This window comes from Macaca fascicularis, chromosome 6 (genome assembly GCF_037993035.2).
Source record: "Macaca fascicularis isolate 582-1 chromosome 6, T2T-MFA8v1.1".
NCBI classification, from domain to species: Eukaryota; Metazoa; Chordata; class Mammalia; order Primates; family Cercopithecidae; genus Macaca; species Macaca fascicularis.
This window is the reverse complement of record NC_088380.1, coordinates 109,657,558-109,681,430: the sequence shown is the minus strand read 5'-3', so window position 1 is coordinate 109,681,430 and position 23,873 is coordinate 109,657,558. Positions and strand designations below refer to the sequence as shown.

At 37.9% G+C, this 23,873-nt stretch overlaps 1 protein-coding gene across 10 annotated transcripts; it reads right to left on the bottom strand.

Moving 5' to 3' along the window:
• Positions 1 to 2,331: 2,331 nt before the first annotated feature.
• Positions 2,332 to 21,893, bottom strand: MACIR (macrophage immunometabolism regulator). Of its 10 annotated transcripts, none has more exons than XM_045394079.3 (4): positions 21,468 to 21,622; positions 19,752 to 19,849; positions 14,704 to 14,793; positions 2,332 to 4,813 (listed from the first exon to the last, which is right to left on the bottom strand). In XM_045394079.3, the coding sequence occupies exon 4, from the start codon at positions 4,788 to 4,790 to the stop codon at positions 4,170 to 4,172; it is 621 nt and encodes a 206-aa protein (XP_045250014.1). In that variant the 5' UTR covers positions 4,791 to 4,813; positions 14,704 to 14,793; positions 19,752 to 19,849; positions 21,468 to 21,622; the 3' UTR covers positions 2,332 to 4,169. The 10 variants fall into 10 exon arrangements, 7 of the variants coding, with proteins under 7 accessions (XP_045250014.1, XP_045250013.1, XP_005557526.1 ...); XM_045394078.3 differs by lacking the exon at positions 21,468 to 21,622 and adding an exon at positions 20,865 to 21,324; XR_010587543.2 differs by lacking the exons at positions 2,332 to 4,813; positions 21,468 to 21,622 and adding exons at positions 13,425 to 13,557; positions 20,865 to 21,324.
• Between the last annotated feature and the right edge of the window lie 1,980 nt (positions 21,894 to 23,873).

Below are 23,873 nucleotides of genomic sequence, written 5' to 3'. Positions count from 1 at the left end.
AATCTAATAGATGCTGAGTTCCCTTTTCTCCTTCTGTGCTCTCCCATACATCTGTACATCAAGCACAACCCCACAATCAGGGGTGACAACATTCAGATTTCGTTTCAGACTTTCTCTCTGAAACCATTTAATAAAACGTTGCACAGCAGGGCATGGTGGCTCATGCCTGTAATCCCAACACTTTAGGAGGCTGAGGCAGGCAGATCACTTGAGGTAAGGAGTTTCAGACCAGCTTGGTCAACATGGCAACACCCTGTTTCTACTAAAAATAAAAAAAAATGAGCCAGGTGTGGTAGCAGGCACCTGTAATCCCAGCTACTTGGGAGGCTGAGGGAGCAGAATCACTTGGACCAAGGAGGTGGAGGCTGCAGTAAGCCAAGATCGTGCCACCCTGCACTCCAGCCTGGGCGACAGAGCAAGACTTTGTCTCAAAAAATATAATAAAAAATAAATAAAAATAAAAATAAAAAATAAAAAATAAAAAAAGGAAGAAGAAAAAGAAAAAGAAAATCTTGCACAAAGTCATTTCACGATGGCAAAAATACAAATTCAACATCTCTCCAGGATAACGAAAGAAGTGTCCTTGGGGGTTCAGCAAACTCAAAATAACAAATCAAGCTCATTCTTCTTTTCATTTGTTTCCAGTCTTCTCAGCCAGAAAAATCCTTAACTTTTTTCCAACGTAAAATATCAAAGAAGTCCATTTCATAATTCTTCTCTAAAGACATATATTACAAAGTGAAGTATATTATTAAGTGCTGACAGCCTCCACTTCTAGCTTTATAATCACATTTATTGTATTTCCAAGGCAATCTTCCTCATCAATTTCCATTTCTCTAATCAAATACATTGTTTAAAAAGGCAATTTTACTTAATACTTGCTGTCCTCTCTGCATTACAGTAATGTACATCCTTGCTCTCTTTCAACCCCAACTCTTCTAGAGCATTTACGCCATTTATAAAGTGTGACAGTCTCTCCTCCTCTGTTCTCTGAATGATAACCACTTAGACCAGGGTCACTTAAAAGTTCCTTTAAAAAAGTTCAATGATTATAATAGAATAAAAGCCTTTCTGAGACAAAAATATGCTAGAATAAAAAACTGAGTAAAAATAGGTTGCTTAAGATTTGAAGCATTATTTTCTATAATGAAATACTTATCTGCCTCTAAAACTTAACTCAGAATCTTCGAAAAGCTTCTCGAACCTCAAATATTGAAATCACTTAAATAAAGTATCCCAGGGAAGGAAAAAGACACAGTGATCACAGATGGGCATTACAGGGCGTAAGAAGCAATGGACAGGACATGATGGTTCTGGAACAGTAGCCCAGCTGGGCTGGAGTCCAGAAGATCTGAGGGTTCTGAGCTGGTTTTTACATGTTAAATCCATCCCCGTAGAGCCTCTTCTTCCATGACTACTGACTTTGGGAGCCCTGCATCCAGAGGTGTAAAATGCAACCAAATGGAAGTCAGAAGAGCAAAAGAAGCTCACCTTAGATTGAGGCAAGGAATGAAATTTTATTGCAGCTTTATGCATCATCTGAGCTTCAAACAAATGGTACTTTTGCAAAAGAAGAAAAAAAGTAAAGTTATATAGTGCTGCAATGTTTAAGGGCAAGAGCAGTAAGATAATATCATCAGGTATATTCTGGCCAAGTGTGCCCTATTTAGTATGGAATATTAAATTGAATAAAGAATGAAAAAGTTAAAAAATAGAAACCATGTCAAAAAGGGATTGTTTTTCAACTAAAAGACATCCAGCCTATCCTTTTTTTTTTAATTGGTTCCTACCTACCATAGGCTACCATTCCATGAGGTACAGACAAAGTAAGACTGAACTAATAAAGGGGCTCTGCAAACACATTGTGAAAACTACTGACCTAGAGTTTCAAACTTTCTTTCTAGAAAACCAAGTTTAAAATTATATAGCTTTACTAATCAGAAAAGAGTAAGTATGCCATATCTCATACTATTAACCCCTTTATTTTTGCCACAGAGTTTCACCTGTCTTTCAGGAAAAAACAAAACAAAACAAAAAAGCTACACATTTTTATTTAGCTATTATTAAGAAACTTAGGCACATGGGCAGAACAGGTCTCACAGGTAACCAGTTGTGTTTCCTAATAGGCTGAATACATATCATTGCCATGAATACATCTTTTATCGTAAAATGACAATGAGCATCATAAGTAAATAGTTCTGTTGTTGTCACTGTTTTGTTTAACAAAAATAGGGCCTTAAAATAAGATATTTTAAGTGGAATTCAGTGGAATTCTTGAACAGTAAGTAGCCTGTTGATGGTGGACCTAGTTTAAAGCACCACACAACAATGTGTGTTTACATCACCCCTTTATTTCATAGTTAGAAATAATACAGTTCCACAGGGTAAATTGTCAATAAATAATGGTGTTTAATCATTAAACGTAAAAATCCCACTCTTTGGCATCTGACAGGATTCTATTTCTTGTCAAACTAATGACTGTATAGATATAGCTAATCTTAGTGATCATTCGTCAATACAATATGTTACAAAGGTGCAATTTACTTTAAAATATACAACAGCTAAACATTTCCAGCCCAACGAGAAATCTGATCAACTCAGTAAGATATGAGCCAACTTCCCCAAGGCTCTTTCACATAGTTGGCCTTAATGAAAGTGTAATAAACGTTGATTAAGAGTTCCTAGGGTTTTCTAATACTTACTTTGCTCTAAATAGAGTTTGCCATTCATTCTGGCTAAAGAAAAATCACAATTGCACCAGGAATGACCCACTCATTAATTAAAAGGTGTTCTTATTTTATAAGCAAGATTGCTAACACCTAAGAAACTCACAGACCCCAAAATAAAAAGTAAGCAGTTCTATGCTGCCAGAAATCCCAATTCAGTAATAAATTGCACCTTTAAGAGTCAAAAATGGGGGAAAAAAGAAATAGAACGTTTACAAAAGGTAAGTTACATACATTTTTTTTTTTCAAAATATATTCAAGAATAGTTGAGCTGTATTTGTTACTAAAGCCAGGGCATTATTTCTTTAGCAACAAATTAAACCAGTGCAATTGACATAAATTGTTAAGTAATCCAGGATTAACCCATTAAAACTGTAGAAGCACGTTAGGCTCCTACGCTAATCCTAGAAACTGGAATTTCAGTGAGTGCTTGTGTTGCACAGAACTAAAACTGGAATGACCTGATGCCATGCTGAATGGTATCACTTCATACTTAGTTTAATCATTCGATAGTACAAATCATGAGTTCCTCTATTAAAAGTTTTATTCACTTACAGAAAATTCAGATGCAAACAGTATTATGCCTATAACCCACAATTAAAAGAATCCTTTCCAATTTAAAGTTCCAGGTGAATTTTAAGTTAGAAAATAAGCACTAAGGAGAGTTTTTTCAACTTACGAAAACATCACATTGGAAACTTTCTGGAAAAGCTTCCCCCGCCCACCCACTGTAAAATAAATACTTTGTATCCCAAATTTAATTTTATTAAGACACACTTTAATAACGCTATAAAGAAATATTTTACAGCCATAGAGATCAATAACTTTCCATGCGGAAATAAAAAATTCATTGCTCAATAATATTATTGAGGCAAGTGAAGAAAGATTACTCTGTTGTCAATCTGAAATGTTAATTTTTTCAGTGCAAAACCAGTTATAAAATATTTAAACTCAATATTTAAAAATAAAAAGTGGTCCAATTCAGCAATGTTCAAGTTCTAAATTTCATAAAACAAATAATTACATACATTTTATAGTAAAATACAGAGATTCAAGAAGTACTTGAGTACTTAAGATATAAATTTCTAATGAATCATATCAAGTCAGCAACAATCAAGCAGATAACATTCCCAATTTGAGGGTCAGAATCATAAAGATGAAATTACTGTACCAAAGCCTTTTTTTCCTAGCTAAAAAGCTATACAAACTAACAGTCAACTTTCTGTTTTCTTTGCAGTTGCGTGCTCTAGAATGATATCCCCCCCCAAGTACCTGTGATTTCATTCCTGTATTCAAATTTGATCCAGACAATTTTTATGTTCCAGGAACACTTAGCTGATATAACCATCTATAGTGTGAAGAGTCATGTACAGAGTACAGCAGTGGGTTTTTTCCAGCCAAGCGTAGGCTGACCTAAACTGGTTTAAGCTCTCTGCAAGTCATTCATGTATTATTCCTAGCAAACACACGGTCCCCTCGGAGGGTTAGGTGTTGAAGCTGGTACTGTAGCACTTCCGTGTCAGCTGGCTCCTTGATCATTTTATCTAGATTGAGGTAGTCCAGAGATTTGGAGTGAGCCCTCTTACCTTTAAGAAGACAAAGAGGCAGAGGCCCATGGAGGGCCTTATAAGGTTCATAAGGTAAAGATTTAGTGCACTTGTCTCCTGAGCTGGGCATCCGCCTTCGCCTCCTGCCATTGACAGCTGGAATCTCGTATGGCTGGTAGTACCTACTTCTGGTTTTATACAAACGAGAGGAACGGGCAAGTCCTGCATCTAGCTGTTTGGAGCGTAAGGATGGCATGGCTTCTGCCTTGCTCTCTTCACCTCCTGTGCACTTCTGAGCTAACTTCAGGAGTTCCTCACCAGTCGTGAAGCCAACCAAATAGTTAGAGTCCATGTGTAGGATCTGGTAGCCTGACACGGTCCTCCGCATCGGGGAGCAGGGTGTGCTGGAGCACCGGGGCTTCTCTGCCTCTGCCTTTCCCGGGGAGTTGGCCTCGGCCCCAGGGAAGGGCAGGGTGGTCAGAGTACTTCTAGACTCTCCATTAATATCGACTTCCATTTTAAGCACCAGTCTGCACAATCCTAAAAGTAAACAGACTTAGATTAGAAGAATATAATGCACAGAGACTTGGGCCAGGCCAGGTCCTTTTAGAATGCTCAGGGAGCATGAAGTAAACTTGCCTGAAAGACAGTCAATGTACCACTGACATGTATCTATGTCTACTAAACGTTTCAGAGCGGGCATGAAATGACAACTACCTCTCTGCTTTTAAGAACTGAAAGGCAAGTTAAAGTCTGATGTACTATGAAAAAGTTCAGAAGGAGAAGCAAACAGAAAACAACAACAATAATACTTCTCTAAATGCAGCACTCCATTCAATCACATAAAGTTTATTCCTTAATGCACTATCAAGTGAGTCAAATACAGATCTCAGCATTAAGAAACGAAAGCAATCATACATAGTTTCATAAGAACACATAAAATATTTCTGGCTTGAAAGTTAAATTTTTGCATTATTTAATTTAAAGTGTTTAGCTCTTGACATCTGCAATTCTTTTCAATTTGTCTTTAAGGAACATATAATAAAGCTGATTGAGCTGACGAATTTCTGCAAGGAATCCAATTTAGACTTAAAACAACTATTCGTAGAGTATGAGGAGTCTTAGGGGAAGGTTCCCCCAAATCTTGTAAATGTTCTTCCTTCCATATCCCCAGTGACTTAAAGAATATCATTTTATAGTTTAAAAGTTAATGCTAAATCCAATATATCACATAATTTTTAATACTAAAAATGTATAAAACAACAGATGTCATTTTATTTTGACTATTTAATCATAAAATATACCACAGGCTTGACATTCTGTTTTGCAATACCCAAGACGCTGTACTTTTCAATAGTTTCATAAATGGCAGAATAATTCACAATGAATATTAATATTATTCCTTAAGATTATTACAATACATAGTTTAGAAAGCTCCATTGACAAAAAATAGCACAAATGGTGGCTAGGTTCCTAGAAAGCTACAGATAGATCAAACTTGGGAAACTAAAATACTAAGGGAAATAGTGACCGTTTCATTTCTGAGAAAGTATTTGTACTTGCTTTTTAATTGGAAGTAGATAACATGATTTTCAGTATCTCAGATTGCTAATAAAAATGACATCAACTGATTTTAAGACAAAAAATTTACTTAAAAATTTATTAAATAACTCTTATGAATCTTTTTACTAGACAGCCACTTCCTATTGAAGTATTTCTTAAAGTTTGGGTAATCATTTAAAACCTAAGCAATTAGAAAGCTTTGTTTTAAAAAGAAACAAAAAACAGCACTTTATTCCTCCACATGCATGTTCTAATTTCCTTCATTAGAAGATTGTGAAGTTACCAGATACCACCCTGTGCTCCCTATGATCCCCACTGAAAACAAACATTTATTACAGTATTTGAGATAAAGCAATGCCAAAGGATCTATATGGTATTACTCACTATTTATTCTCAATCGTAGACTATTTCCCGTGTTTATTTCACCAAAATACTCTAGTCCCTGAACCCTTTTCTGTTTTCTAGTCCCTGAACCCTTTTAGATTTAATCAGCTTTATTATATTTTAATGTAAAAATACACTATATTATAGTGTATTTATATTATTTATATAAAATAAATTATATTTGAGGAAATTTATTTCTCCATTGATAGGACTGGAATATCAGGTGACTACCAGCTACTCTGATATGCACATAAGACTTCTCAGCTAATAAACTTTAGAGAGCCATACGAAGCCTCAACAAATTTTTATGCTAAACAAACAAATATTAACTTGGAGCCAAATGACAAATTTATCCTTCCTTTCTCACTAATTTTGTAACCCAGAAAGAATATAAGAGGACATAGCCAAGGCCTCCAACCTACGTAACCTGACTGGCAGCTGTTTCTCTGATACTTCATCCTGAAAAGGAGAGGAGGGTCAGTGAAGCAAAAAAATAACCAGGGCCATGGAGAATAGGGCACACACACACACACATACACACACACACACACACAGACTGGGCACCGCACCCAAGGAGAGTCACCAAGGCAGTGACACTCAAGCTGTCCGTCTGCTCTGAGACTCTGGTCTAGGTCTCTTTCAAATCTGGCACTCCGTGACAACTTATGGAGTTCCACCAGGCAGCTTACTGCATTCTCATTTGGTATATTATAAATGTCTTTATATCTATGACTTCAGACCCCACACATTCCAAATTGGGTAAAAATTCATGCAGAAGCGAGGCTAAAATTCATCTTTTTTGTCTACGAGGGAAAAAAGTTTGCTAAGCAAGTTAATAGCGCATAAAGTTGCAGTAAAGAGGAGTGGACACAGGTTTCTGAGGGCAACACAATCATCAAAGGTTTGTCGCCATACTAAGCCAATCCTGCTGCATCAAGGTAAACTGTCAGAAATCCTGAGAATCCTTGGGGGTTGAAGATAAAGCCTAGAAGGACACAACGGTTTAGAGAAATAGGCAGAAATAACATATTAGCTAGAAAATACTTGGAAGTACCTGGAAAATTAGAAATGTGAAGACATGTGTAAAGGTCAAAATCTGATTTGATATGAAATAGACACTACTGTTAGATGAGTAACTCATCAGTTAAGTTTCCAACAGCCAAATACACCATAAAAAAAATGGCTTGAGAAGAGAACTATCCAAATAGGATCTTCACACATCAACCTGGTAGACAACGATTTAACCTAGGTTGTTAAGTAGAAGATACAGATGTGGTTTAAGAGCTCTGGAAATTTCAACCAGGCAGTCTGGCATATGAAATCTACCACATTTTACTGAGGTAGACAAAACATTCACTATGGAAAACACATTCTAACCAGAAAGTTGAAGGAGTAAGCATTTCTAATATCCTCCAACATAAATACTCAACAAAGCAACTAAAGTCAACGCAAAACAGGTCAGTATTCCAGGGAAGATCCCTGCGGGAGAGTCTCAAGGCGCCGGAACATGAAAAGGCTGACTTTAAATATAATTATATAGCTGCTATCTGCTGAACTTCTGATGAGCAATTCTCAGAGCTGGAAAACTGTTTGTACTTTTTGGCTATCAAACATCAGTATTTTTGCTCCAAACTACAAATAGTGTCTTCTCAAAACTAACAGTTTATTGGGTGGTTCATTGGTCTCCACAATATACTGCCATATGTACAAGAACAACTTCAGGTCTCGATATTCACGTAGGAACATGAACACTGGAAACAAGACCCTCACAAACGGCTTCTGTTTTTCTAAAGGATTCTTTTTACTTATATATTGCCCTTCTAAAAGCATCTACTACGCGGCACCAAGAAAGCTAGGTAGAGGCTGGGTTTCAGAAAAGCCAGCCCTCATTGTCAAATATTTCATTTGTAGTTGGGCTGAATGCTGAATAAGCAGCATACCTCCCATTCTTCCGTGTGACAGAAAACAAAACTTATGCTACCACATTCCTGAGAATTTCTTGACTAGATTTAAATACTGAAGCAAGATCCTGAGATCAGTTACAGAATCAACTTGCTCAGGTCATTTTTACAACGGGGGCAGAAGCACTTTAGACACTGTCCCATCTGCACAGGAAGAAGTCTAGGTACCTCCTAACTCCAGAATTCTGGGGGGAAACAAAAGACACTAAAGACAGATATACAGATATACAGATGTCCAACATTTTCCACAGCAAAATTTCTTATTGAAAGACATTCATCAGGAAACTCAGCTACGGTGCCTATAACTGGAGGTGGCCTGTGTTTAGCAGCATATTCTTCAGGTTTTACCATGAAAAAAACTGCTTACAGGCTTGTGTTTTTTAATAAGCCTATTCATGACTCAGCATTTTGTTTCATATTGTCAAATAAACCTTGTATCCAAAAAGCTTGCTGCCAAGATAAACAATCACAAAGCACTCTCATAAATACTACTACAGGTACCACGCAACAGGTGCCACACTTCCCACTACATCAATAAGAATAGCCTGTGAGTCAAGAAATCAGGTCTAATGCCACCTGCTTCATTCCTGAGCACTAAAACCCAGAGATCAAAGATACCTTTCTTGCTTCCATTAATGCCTTTTATATATAGTTTAAAGCAAAAATAGACTGTTAAGTAGAAAACAGAAAAAGTATTAATGTTGTAATTACAGAAGCAGCAAAATGTCTGTGCAGAGAAGAAGCTAAAACAGAAAATGAAACAAGAATAGAAAAGTCAACTTGTAATTGAACAATGCTTTTAAAATTGAGCTTCTTAAAAAGTACCAGGAACAATACAATTTTTCAAATGACACCTAAGGTCTTCAACATCAAATTCCCTCACAATCCAACCAGTAACAATGGTACCAATGTATTTATAAAACATGAAAGATTATAGATGCTTCTATATTGCTGAAATTTATGTGGATCCAACTAGATGACAAAGGTAACACTAATTCTTAAAAAATGTACACAGTACACATTTTTTAAAGCATTGGATACAGAATGAAATTGTAAATTTTGGCTAAAACTAAAGCAAATAGGTCCAACACATGTATAGGAGAACCTGGTGCACCAGGATAAGCACGTTCAAAAGCCTGTGACCCTTATAGAATCTGCATAGGTCTGAATACTCTCTGAGAGGCCAAATCTAAATTTGGGGCATAAATACCAATACTTTGAAAATATAACCTAAATGCCCTTGTCTCCTTAGACCAGCTTTGAAAACAGGTGATACGTCTGACAAATGCTATAGAAAGAATTCTTTTTGAGAAACACTGTATCCTAACACCTGTATTTCATCTAAGAAACTCAAAAAATTAATTGCTTCATTAGCTTTCCTATATATAGAGTTCATTTATATATCAGTAGCATGCCTGCTAAAAAAATTCCAACTCCTCGAACCTTTAGCTGAGATGTCAAAGGCATGAAATTCTCTTGTTAGACTCATTCCACCAAGTTTAATATTGCTCGTTTTTGCCATCTTCTCTTAAAACACCTTTATTTTTCTCTATTACAGATTGAATTAGTTTATCAAACATATTTTTTATGACAGGAGGGATGTGGTAAAGGTAGGGTACAATGTAATTCTCATGGAGAGAAAGAAAAGCAAAGGTTCCAAAAAGCTGAGAATGTGACTTAACACCAAGATACATCCAGATATTGCCCACAGTCAGCTCCTATGCTACTGGGTGTCTGAGTCAGTGACACACTCCAAGAAACAAAAATTATTTCACTAGGCTCAAAGCCTAGGGCACCATCCTAGTTGCTAATTTCTTTAACCATACAGAGATATCTCAAAGAAGTCTTAGAGTCAACAAACATTTTTTATAACCACCTTTCCCTTCCAGATACTTTCTACCTTTTTCTTACCCCACTAACCTGCTCAAAGGATTGTTTTCTCTTGTTATTGTTTTTGAAATCAGTAAAAGCAATACATGCAAACTGAAAGCTATCCAGTCCAAATAATTCATAATGATGTACTATAAATGGCAAAATCATTCTTCATCCCCTACCAATGCCGGACATATCTTGAGGAAATCTCTATTAATATTTTGGTATATCCTTCCTTTTCCTGAGTATTTACAAATGTGAGAGTGAGTAATTACTTCCTTCTACAATGAAAACATGCAAGAGTACACACAGACACACATGAATATTTCTGCAGAAAATTCCAGAAGTAAAAATGCTGAGTCAAAGAACATGTACTTTGTAGGTTTTTATAGCAATTACCACAAAAGTTTATTAATAATGCTTCTGGTTTTTATATGGATAATGTATTACTTTATATAACTAAAAATTAATGTAAACACTTTTAAAGAGTGTAATCTATACATTCATCAGAAGAGTGCCTGTTTCTCCTCTTATTGCTTAGAAATAGGAATTATCAAAAGAAGAAAGGAAGATGATGTGCTTCCTTTTGTTTGATGTGTTTGATTTTTTCAAAAAGAAAAAGATAAATGAAAGGGACATGACCACCATTCTTTGACCTCAAATCTCCTGATATTATTCTCACTTAAAAAACACTTAGACACTCTTTAAAGAAATTTACAAACTAAATGCAAATTTTCCTTCAAAAAAGGAAGATAACATTTCATTTATATATATTAGAAAAATACATACAGTGTACATTTCAAAAGCATTAGATACAGCATTCAATACCCCAATACCAGTATTCTGGCTGAGACTAAAGCAAACAGGTCCAAACCATAACATACGTGAGTGGAACCCCGTGCACCAGGAAGAACAGTCAAGAGAGTAGACCTGTATGAAATCTGCACAGCTTTGAACACTCTTCAAGAGGCCAAGCTTCCTATCTATTTGGCACAAAGAGCAACATTTTGAAAATATGATCTAGATGCCTTAGCTCCTTAGACCAGCTCTGAAAATAGCTAATAAGTTTCAAAACTGCTATACAAAGAATTCTTTTTGAAATTGCATTGAGAATTTTTTAAAATAAGATTATAAAAAAAATTCACTCCCAGTTATCAAAACACTGCTCCATATGCTTTCACTGTTTTTTTTTTAGCAACATACAGCAATACCATATAAGAGAAAACAGATATCAACATAACCATTTTAAATATACAGAATAAAAATGTCATCATGTTAAGAAAATCCTTTTCAAGAGGTACTTGAATCAAACCATTCGAATAGAGCCATTTTGGGGGAAATAGGGTCTCCTAAGCAGGGCTAATACCAGTCCAGTGATATCTATGATATCTAGAGTCACCTATTTTTGTGTTTGTTGTTTGTCTGTTTGTTTAGACACAGCATCTTGCTCTGTCACCCATGCTGGAGTGCAGTAGCACAATGATAGTTCACTGCAGCCTCAAACTCCTGGGCTCAAGCGATCCTCCCACCTCAGCCTCCCAAGTAGCTGGGACATAGGTGTGCATCACCACATCTGGTTAATTCTTTCTTTTATACTTTTAGAGATGAGGTCTCACTATGTTACCCAGGCTGGTCTCAAGCAATCCTCCCTCCTTAGCATCCCAAGTAGCTAGAATTACAGGTGCGAGCCACCGCCCCTGGCTAGAGTGATACAGTTTTAATGCCAGAATCATCTTGGACATAACCTACCTGGAACCTCTACCTCCAAATATAGAGAAGACACTGAAATCACGAAGACAGGGTCCTGCCCAGAGCTATACAGGTAGTTAATGCCCATAATTACAACTCAGGCTCCCTGGCTCCAAGTCCATGCTGTGCTTCTAGCATGTGGTTCCCAAACTTGTCTACACACCAGAATCAGGCAAGGAGCTTCAAAAACTGCTGATGTCTGTGTTCCACCCCAGATTTGTGATTTAACTGATCTGGGCTGTAGCCTGGGTTCTGCAATTTGTAAAAGATTCCCAGGTGATTCTAATATGCATCTAGGTTTGGGAACTTGTCAGATAGAACTTATCAGATAGAAGAGTTTCACTCTTGTAAGTCCCTGCTTTGTTTTTAATCAGTAATTACTGTATAGTCATGTTGGTGAACATAATTTTTGGCTGCTTATAATTGCTAACAACCTACCCCTAGGTCTTCTAATTTACTGTTCCTAATCCACTGTGGGCTGGAAATATCTGTTAACCAAACGTGTTAAAACTGCATATAAGATAAAAATAAATCTGTGCTGAATGAGAATCGGGCTCCTTCATCTGCATACACTTTGGCGTAGTTATTTTAGCTACTTAGAAGCCTTTGTCAGGTGCAGCTACTTTAGAGAACAGTTTAGCATTTACTTATAAAGTTGAATAAATTCTCATTAAACAACCCAGCCACCATACTCATAGATATCTAACCCAAGAAAAATGAAAATACATGTCCATACAAACACCTGAATGTGAATATTTATGAAAGCTTCATTCACAAACACCGAAACTAGAAAAAAATACAAATATCTATCAACAGGGAAAGAGATGAACAAACTGCAGTCCATCCCTACAATGGATACCACTCAGCAATGAAGTGGAACAATCTGGGAAAATACCAAGTGAAAGAAGCAGATACTACACCTATATACTACATGTTTCCACTTACGTGGCATTCTGGAAAAGGCAAAACTATTGGCTAGAATCAATCATTAATTGCCAAGGGCTAGGGTGGGGAGAAGGGATAACTACAAAGGGGAGAAAGGGAATTTTGGCAGGTGATGAAAATAATCTATTGGTTGACTATAGTGGTCATTACATAACTGGATACATTTGTCAAAATGCATCAAACTGTACACTTTAAAAGGATGGATTGTACTAAGTAATAATTCAATAAACCTGACATTAAAAAATAAATGAACTCTGTCACATATTTCCAAGTTTCAGATGGTCCTCCAAATATTAAATTTTTTTGTACCGTATAATTTCGGAATCAAAAGGAATCTTAATAGTTGTCCACTGTATGTTTGAACACCTGCAGTGACAGGTAACTCACTACCTCCCAAGATGATTCATTTCACCTTGTGCAGCTCTGCTAGAATGTCGATTTATTTACACATATATCTGTATGTACATGCATATATACGGTCAACCCTCTGTCTCCACAGGTTCTGCATCCATGGATTCAACCAACCACAGAGAGAAAATAATTGTAAAAGCAAAAAATTACATCTACACTGAATACGTACAGAATTTTTTCTTGTCATTATTCCCTAAACAATTTAGTGCAGCTACTATTTATGTAACATTTACATTGTAATAGGTATAATAAGTAATCTCTAGATTAAAGTATACAAGAGGATGTGCATAGGTTATAGGCAAATACTATGCCATTTTTGTATCAGGGACTTACATATCATCAGATTTTGGTATCTGGGGGAAGTCCTGGAACCAATCTCCCATGAATGCCAAGGAACAACTGTACAAATATAGGTATAAACAGAGATAGATGGATAGACACAGATACACACACATATATTGCTGTAGCTTCTACGCACTTGCTCTAGTTTTGTGATTTATTTCTATTAGCTGAGTCAGTGACCAGGCCACATTATTTTTTATTCAATATCATCTCAAAGTACTTTGTACTATGTTTTTCAAACTTCTTACACTTTTCCTCAAAACTGAAAATTTTAGTAATGTTTCCATTTTTCCAATGTTCTAAAATGCATTTTCATAAAAGTAATAGGTTTTATCTACTTAATGAGGTTAAAGTATTTGTTTTTCCCTACCATTCCTTGGAATCATTCTGCTGCTGACTAGAAATTTAGAAATCGCTTATTATGAAACTCTGCCTTTTCCAAGGATTATGACCCTCTCTACATAATTCAAAGCAAGGATGTACAAAGATAACGGCCAAGTAGAATGACACACCAAAGCACGGAGTCACCCTAATACAGTCTTGAGAATGCTAAAGAGCTACCATAGATCATTAGGAATTTCTTTTTTCCCTTCAAAGACTTCGAGCCACATGGACAACTATGTCAGCAAAGACACACAGATGACACACTGAAAAAAGACAACTAAAGGAAGAAAACAGCATTGCATATTTTTAACAGTTTAAATCCAGGGTGTGATAAAAAGAATGTCACATTTTCACTGAACTGCTATATGACTAAGTGAAAATAATGCTCCTTTCAGACACCTGTTAGCTCATTCTTTACGTATGATAATATATAACCAGAATTTTTTGCCAATTATTTCAGCAATGTTTGGAGATTAATGTTTTTACTAAAATTTGCCCCAAATTGGAGCAACTATCTCTAACTACTACACTTTGAAATATTATTTCATAAGGTCTTTATATTAAAGAAATTTAAAAGAAGGAAAACTTAGTCAAACATTTCAAATAAAATAATATTTGCATATTGCAACAATAATTTCATTTCTCACCATTAAAAATGTGTAATTAGAGTATACATATTTGCAATAATACACCGACATTACACATTCACTTGATTGACATTTCACACTCACTTGTTTATTTATGTAGTCTTTAAAAACCACATTATGGTATTGTGTTCATACAACTGTTAACAAACAGAAAAAGCAAAATATAACTTACCAGACTAAATCCCAGAAGATGTCACTGTACAATTTCCAATGAGTCCCAAGGAAACACAGACATAATAATTTTTCTGTTCTACTCCAGGTACTAAACATGAAATACAAAAATAAACCTTTAATTTAACAAGTAACACAACTTGTAACATGATATCAATTCTAACTGCAAAAGAGAATGAAACTAGCAGGAGGTAGTAACATCAAGTATAGGCTATATAGGATCCAATAATTAATTAATTCAATTAATGTTGAGTTTGTTCACCTAAATGCATCCTCAAACATTTTATCGTGTATTTCTCTGTGCTCTGTTGCTTAAATTCTGCCTAGAGACTAGGAGTAGCTAACTGGGCTAAATAAAGAGACAAGAAAAATTAAGGTAGTAAGTATTAGTTTCACCATCCTAGTCCTATTCATGTGTTCAACCGATTCACAGTACTCTGTGCAAAAAAAATAATGCTCAGGCTAGGATCAAAAGTACAGGCCATAGTTCCTAACTCTGGCTTTGCTAAGAACTCTGCCTCTTGACCCTGCATAAATATCAATCTCTAAAATGAAGACCATAATAACCCCCCCCCCAATACAGTTGTTTGATGGATCAAATGAAATGAGGTAGGTGAATGCTTTACATGCTGCAAAGCTCTTTACAATGTGTGATGCTATTGTTATGCAATTAATTTTTGGTATCGACTCATTTTAGCCATAAAGCAGCAACAATGTAAATCTTTCATAAGACTGACGTGAGGCAAATGATTAGAAGTCTCTTGGATAACACAGCAAAAAAAGACAAGTGTCTGAAAAAGCACTTTTTTATAGTTACCACCTTACTTAAGGTTTCTAGCATCTCCTCTGTGCCTTCCCTCTCTTACCTGGGAAGTTAATGTGTAAGATAATCTATCTCTATCTCCTACCTCCCTAGTTAATAGGGTTAATTTGCTGAGACTAGGAATACCCTCCAAAGTCCTTTTCCACCTGTAAAAGTTTCTTTGGTTGTTGGTTTTCGGTTGTGTTCAACAACAGAAGCAGTTGGAGGGGTGTCAAATGAGGCTAGTAGATTCATTTTACCTATGCAGGTGCACAGAGCCCGAGAAGTGGCAACATTTACAATACCTTATCAAACGAAAGACCAATTGCAAGAAAAAAGGCAAGGAGTTTGTAACTTTATTACTTTCCTTACCAGTACAGGAGAGTTTCATCCAAAGGAAATAGATAATTACTAAATTTAATATGTGCTTCTTTAGCTTGAGAAAATGGAAGGAGCTAATGCACCAAGAACTGTCATTCCAAGAAACTAGCATGTTTATCAGCCTTTGTAGCTTCTTCAGATGTAGATAACAGAAACACTCCCTTTCATGTCTTTTGCCACCAACTATTCTTAAATCGGGTAACCAAAAAATCTTAAAAATTAAGCCTTGATTCTACCCCACCAATGAAGCCTCTGGTTTTAACACACAGTAAATTGTAAAAAAATTGTTATCTATAGACAAAATATTTAATATAATTATCCCAAAGAATTTCCCCAATACTAATAACATTTATCTTCATTTCTTATTTAATGGACTTTTAATGGGAAAGAGGAATTTTAAAAACTAACATTTCTTTAGCATCTTCCATATGTCAAAAGCTATATACAATTTATATCATTTAATCTTAACTACTCCATGAAGAAAATATTATTATTCCATTTTTAAAGTAGTGTTTAGTAGTATCCTTATTTTAAAGTACTCTTTCAGGTGATACTACATGAGAGTCAGAGCAGGAATTGGAACCCCAATTGGCCTCTGTTCAATGATAAGACCATAAGCATAGCCTTTTACATAATAATCATGATCCTGCAAAATGTACATCAATTAATTTCTATATATGAAATTCTATTTTAAGTGTATGGGGAGGCACTTTATCTAAAAGCTTTATTGCCTCATTTGTGAAATGGCTGGGGGAACTACTTAGCTGAAAGGTTACTTCCAACTTGAAAAATATTAGGATTTGGTGGCACATCGTGGAGAGTCTCATACAAAAGTCTTCTGAATCATGGACTCTTTCTCCTATGAGCTTATATTTTCTAAAATCATAAATTATAAGACAGAAAAAAATGTATCAACCAATACCATCTGGTTATAAGGTTGGATATCAAATACAGTTACATATTTCTGCTTTATTTCTCAAGACTACATCTATCACAAAGTGGGATAGATTTTATTTATACTTTTAGAAATGTCAACTGAAAAACAAGCAGGAGGAACATTAGAAAGATCTGAATGTCTTAATCCTAAAGAATAGTTTTGATAGTCTTAAATCTTATTCAAACTTTCATATAATTTGCCTTGTGTATTTGGTGACATATTCTTCTTTTCAAGCTTGTAAATGTATTAGAAAAATATTTAAACTTTCAAAGAGTTTTTCAACACCAAAACAAAGAAATCAACTAAAACTTTAGTCTGGATTTGAAAGTAGAGGAGCCTTAAAGATATTATCCAACTCTAGCACTGGAGCTGATGTGTAAATCTAGGAAATGGTCGGTAATTTCATAGTAAACAAAGAGTAGTAACTGATTATTCCTATTATGCCAGTGCCAAGCCAAAAATAGAATATAAACACAATGTCCAAGGGAACAACACAAGCAAAACCAAAGTGCAGAAGCTCCACTACATTCTCACTTTTTCTAATTTTGACTCTGCTTACTGCTTTGTAGGAGGAGGAGGAAGAGGAGAAGGAAGAGGAAGAGGAGGAGGAAGAGGAGGAGGAGGAGGAGAAGAGGGAAAAACAAACAAAAAGAACAAGACCAGAAACTAACTAGTATAAAAATATACCTTTTCTTTAAGACACAACCCATAATCTACTACAAAATTACAGTAAGGGTTCTATCCCCATCTCCCACTTAAAACAATTAAAAGATTGTAATATAAAAATCCCCAAAACATGTACCTTCCAAATAACACACATTTTTAGAATACCTTAAAAATCTCTAATTCTCTACTGCTTGCAATTGATTCTGGCCAATGTTCTGAACACTGAAGGTTTGGAAAGATATCAACAAATTTCCTCTCAAAAACAGTCAGCAAGAGGAAAAGGAATCCATGTGAAATTCTTAGAAGACAGACTAAATGCTGCATAAAAACAAAGACTGAAGTAAATAGAGCAAAGGCTACAGGATATAATAAATGTTTCCAGTTATAAGAAGCTGAAACAGAATGCAGTGGGACATTATCCCATAAGCAATAAAAATAGGAAAAACTAAGCATTGGCCAAGAGCTGCCCACAGACTTCTGGATAAGAAAGTCATGGGTGACTAAGCAAAAGACACCCAACATTTGACTGCAAGTGGAGCTTCTACAAATAGAAAAGTTTGCAAACGTTAAATAGCAAATGTATCGAATTTCTCAGGTGATAGTTATTACCAAAGGTAAATAAGAATGCCTTTCAAAAGTAGAGTGACTATGTATCTCAATTCATAGTCAATACCCTGGTATAATTATTTAAAGCAACCCCCTTTAACTCTCAAAATTGTCTCAGTTTGGCTGTTTTGTTATCCTACTCAAAAGTAACATATACCAATGGAAAGGCAATGACTTTTAAAAAGAGAAACACCCTTCTGCTTGAACAGTGAATTCCCATACAGATCGGAGTTCTTCTTTGGGTGTACCCACTTAGGTATTCACTTATGCAGTCATTCAACAATGTTTCTTGAGTCGTCTTATATATCCTCACACTGCACAGGCACTAGTGTACATATAAAGAGAGAGCCTGAGACTGGGCCAGAGGGGAGGACAGACATGGAAATAAATCCATCTAATAACAGTAAACCTGAATGGCACTAGGAACCCAGAAAAGGGATACAAATATACAAAGCTCCGTTTGGAAATGTTTAGGTCCACACAAAATCCATACACACACAAAAAAGTCGTAAATCCCAAGCTTCAGCACAGATCACTAACAAAACAGCAATAAGAAAAAATTTAATAATATTGGTCACAAATCATAAGATTATAAATATGAGGACCAGCACATGGCCCTTTCAATATTGGTAAATAAATCTCATTCATCATTAAAGTTTATATTATGAAAAGACAAATTTTAGGCAAAGAAATTGGTACAGTAGAAGTTGTGAGTTCTAATTTTAGCTACCAAAACATTTATTTTCATTTTTTTCATAGCCCTAACCTGAAGCCCATCAAAACATTTAGAAAGAAAGAAAGGAAAGGAAAGGAAAGGAAAGGAAAGGAAAGGAAAGAAGGAAGGAAGGAAGGAAGGAAGGAAGGAAGGAAGGAAGGAAGGAAGGAAGGAAGGAAGGAAGGAAAAAGAAAAGAAAAGAAAAGAAAAGAGCCAGACTACCTGTCTCTTTCTATTTACAGACTGGCTATTTAAGAAGAGACCAATAATTGGAAAAAAATAGCAATTTTTAAAAATTCCTTTCAAAATAGTAAAAATATTTTGTGACCACTAGTCTCAAAGACCACTAAAAACAAATAAAAGATGAAACAAAACATCTCTGGAGGAGTACTAACTGAACACTAAGCAGAAATAAAATGGCTTAACTGTCAAAGTACAACACAACAATGAAAACAAAATGTTTAGCTGTACCTAGATGCTCATCTTAGAGGTTTCTTTCAAATACTCTTACTTTACCATTTGCAACTTGCAAAATCTAAGTCATCAATACTTTTTAAGAAGAGTTAACTAGGGTGTGACTTTTCTGAAACCATCCTTGACCTTACAAACAAACCAATAACCTTGCCAACTTCGTAAAATAACTCATAATTCGTTCAGTAAGACAAAAACGTGTTTCTCTTTCTAGTATCAGTTCTTTTAATAGCAATCCACCCCCTTAAAGTGTAGCACTCATTATCTTTCCATTTCTGCTAGTAAAAATTAAACCTAGGTTACTAATATCACGTGGTGTCATCCTTCTACTTTTAGAAAAATATTCAGTTTCACTGCAAATATGACCGACAGTAAGTGGAACTAAAGGTCAACATGCAGCCTTTACAAGAAATGTGCCTCTTAGGAAGCATCATCAAAATGGAACAGGTGTACACGGTGGAATTGGCTAACCTTTGGGAAAGCTTAAAACCAGGTACTCATTTTGATAGGCTGCAGAAAATCAAAGTTCTCTCTGGAGGAAAGGAGCTGATCCCTCACCTCACCCCCAGCTACAAAAAAGCAAAGAAATTTTAAATCCTGTACATAAAGCTTTATTACTCTCAACATATTAAATACTTTTGAGTTAATTTTATAATAGCTGTCTAAAATACACAGAAATATACAAAGAAAATAAGCAAATTCATTGACTGTTACATAATATCAATAATTATATCTTATACACTGAAATAGTTACTAACACTTTCATTTGCAACTAAATAAACTAAAATGTTAGCAAAAGCTATTCATTCAATACATCAACTGTTACCAAATTAACAGGTCTCTGTATTCATTAACTCATATTTCATCCTGTTCATTTTGCTTTTAAGTTTATAATGCATTCAGTTACACAATTAAAACACTGAGGATTCTGTGACACATTCATTAAACATAATAATGTAATCATAAATCGTGGCCAAAAGCTTCTGCATTAATAACCAATACTATATTTTGAGATGACTAGGAAAATAAACTCTGCAAAAGGGTCATTTCTATCTCCCTAGTGTCAATCCTGCATTACAGGATTTGAGAAAATAAAACAACTAACAACCCTAACTTGTAGGTTGGCTCTTTGGGAAAAAAAAAAAAAAAAAGGAAAACGAAGAGTTTAGTAACATCAGAAATGTGCAAGAATTGTTCTTTCAGCTAGGAGCGGCAAGCACACTGTAAAATGCCTCCATTCTTCCTGCTCAAATAAAAAGTTCCCAGCTTCAGCTTTACCTGTGCACCACAGACAGACAGACAGACACACACACACACACACGCGCGCGGAAATCTTGGTTCCACCCTAATCACTAACCCACCGGGTTGAAAATTGAGGTGGGAGGAGAGGCAGGGAGTCCCTAAGGGTGTGGAACACTTGCAAGGGGAAAAGGACGGGGCCATCATTCCCTTCGCGTTCCCATCTCCCTTCTGGCTGAGACCTGCAGATTCCACCACTAGAAAGAGTTTGGCAGCTTCACAATGGGGCCGTTGCTGGAGGTCTGACTGCCACCCCCCTCGAAACCCCTCTCCTCCGCTTCCCACCTGACCCAAAGTCCACCCGCGACAGGTGGGGCGAGGGCGGCAATGCCCGACGACATCTGCCGCTTACGCTTCTGGCTCGGACCGGGCCCCAATCCACACGCTCGCACGCGGCCACAGCCGGCCAGTCCACCCCCACTGCACCAGCGGACACTCGGAGGGCGCGGGCGGCCTCGCACCGGGTTGCAACCCGGGCGAGGAGGGTTGGCGAGATCAGGCCGCCGGGGCTCGCCCTGAGGTGCTATCTGACCCGGGCAGTCGCACCCTGAGCGCTGCCGGGCATGCAGCCAAAGGCGCACCAGGCAGAGGAAAGCTACTTCTCAATGGGGCCTCCAGGCCCGCTGCCCCGCGGTGCGGGAACGGCGGCCAAGGGAGGGAGCGAGTATGCGCGCCAACGCGCCCCGACTTCCGCACCGCGGCACCGCGGGAGAGGCGCTCTGGGTCGCCGAGTCCCCGCACCTCCCCAGCGAGCGCACGACGCGCGCACACGGGGGCGCACGCCCCCGCACACTCACACGCGCTGCACACTCACAGCGTCTCCGGCCCCACCCCTGTGCCAGGGAACCGCAAGCTCCCCGCACCCCGCGCGGGCCCCACCCAGTTTACCAGACCCCAGTCCCCTTCGGGTGCCTGGGAACCGGTCCACCGAGGCCATGGGACGCTGGGGCCGCCCCGCCGCCCATCGCAGAAGCTGGTCCGGCCGGGTTTCCCCAGCACCGCGGGCATCGTGCACCCGGCCCAGACACGAGGCGGAGAGGAAGGGGCGGCGCCGCGATTGGGGCTGGCACTGGGGATCGGAGACTGGGGCAAACCCGCTACTCCCCCAATCACCCCATAACCACCACCTTTTCTGCGGCACAAAAGGTTACAGACGGAACCGCCGTCCCCGTGCAACCTACCGATGGCCCAGGGCTCCGCTGCCTCCGCCGTGCCCGGGGCCGCGGAGCCGGAGACAGGGGTGGGAGAGGCGCAGGACTGCGGCGCCGAGATCCTGGCAGAGGCCGCCAGCCGAGCCAGCCGGGTACCCTCTCCTCTCCCACCGCGCTCGGCGCCAGCTACCGCCCCGCGTAGTCCCCGCCCCCTCCTCCTCCTCCGCCTCCTCCGCCTCCTCCTCCGCCTCCACCTCCGCCTGCCTTCCCGCCTCCTCCCTCTGGCTGCAGAGGCGCAGCCCGTCAGCGCTGAGCCCGCCTCCTGCGCCCAGCTCTAAGACACCCGGAGGAAGGGCGGGCCGGCGGGCTGGAGAAAGGCGCTAAGAAGCCAGAACAAGTTGGCGGGGGTGGGCGGGGTTGTTGACTGGTGGTGGGGAGGAGGAGTCCTAACACCAGCTCTCTAGTCTAAACCCCGCACTCCAACTAAAGAGCTCCAACTTGCGGGCCTGGGAACACTCCGGCTTCCTCAATTAAGTGGTGTGCTGATATTTGTCGCTTGTGAGTCTCTGCTTAAAGGGCTCAGCACTGAGCAGAAGTACAGAAAACTAGAATAGGCCATGAAATTAAAAATTATAGGGTCAGTCTACAAAAACTCCTAAAATCCAGTGAAGGTGGCGCGAGGGGGGAAGGTGGGGAACTTCAAATTCAGATTCCGATTGGATTAACTGTTTTTTAATTTGCACAAATGTTGATCTTGTCTATTACGGTAATAAATTATTTTCTTTGATGAAGATTTTCTTCTCTCAATTCATGTACATCTCTGCCAAACTGGTTAAGCTCAGCAATAAGAATATTTACTGGCATGCATATTCAAATTTACATCTCTCAATAACTATTCTATGAGGAAGTAACCAATTATGATCCACATTTTAAAGATGCAGAAAGTTTAGGTCATATGCCTACTAAGTGGCTAAGGCTGAATATATACGCAGTCAGTGAACCCCGAAATTGTTTATAAGTGTTATAAGTTTCGGTCCCATTGTCAAATCAAGAGAGTTTGTTATTTTTTAAGACAAAATGCTTTATATGAACATAAAAGACATAAATCTGGAGTAGATTAATACAAGTTAAAACAAGTCTTGACTCACACTTGTTCCAGAATCTACATATGTTCCTGATAATATAAAGGCAAAAAATATATAAACATCTCCTAGTTCAACAGAACGACTCCTGGAGGCTGCTCAGCTATAAGACATTTTATGCTACTGCTTATGTGCCCTAAAATAAGTACAGGAAGGTAGAGGGAAGAGTAAGTTTTAAGGAATGTTCCCTAAACAATTTTAGAAAACATCAGGTCCTTTTTTTTCTGCAACAGAGATTTGTATGTAATTTCAAAAATATAGAAGCTAGCACAACATAATATGAATAAATAAATGAAGAAACTTTTTGCATCAGTACATTAGGAGAACACACTGAAAATTATTTCTGATTATAATCTGTTTGACACAATAGTGTATTGTCCTGATGATCATTCTCATAAAACCACCTCCAAAACATTGTATATTTTATATTGAGACTTAATTTCATTTCTTCTTGTCTGAAATCTTATAACATTTTCAGAAGAATGTCTTGTACTTGCCCTTTGCTCTGAGAGTTTGGCAGTGTTCTTTGGCCAAAAGCAATAAAGTTCCCCTCTTAGTTTATTAGGCTCAAGGCTGGCTCTCTTGAGGTCATTGTCTCCAAATTGCCTCCCTCCCTGGGTGGTGCTCTATGCTCCCATCCTAACCCTGACTCTTCACCCAATCAGAACTTCAGTCAGTTCTTGAGTGTCACAAAGAACACCTAATAAACCAATTCACCAGGCAGTAATGGTTTATGTGTGGCCCCATCAAGGATATGTTTATGCCACCTAGAGATGCTGACTGGGTACTGTCTTCACTCGGATTGGATGTGGGCTGCAAGGGCCGTGCCTGAGGGGCATATAAGGGGTGCAAGTTAATGCAGAATCCCTTCCCCAAGCTTTTTAGTGTTTTATGAAGATCTCTTTAATCTATAAAGACAAATGGCATACATATAAAGGGTTAGGCCCAAATGTAGAATAGACCGCAAGCCCTGAAAGGCCTTCTGAATCTGGGGACTCAGA

Bases quoted from the DNA above. Each gene is read 5' to 3' on its own strand.
- MACIR (XM_005557469.5), bottom strand. From the start codon at position 4,790: ATGGAAGTCGATATTAATGGAGAGTCTAGAAGTACTCTGACCACCCTG.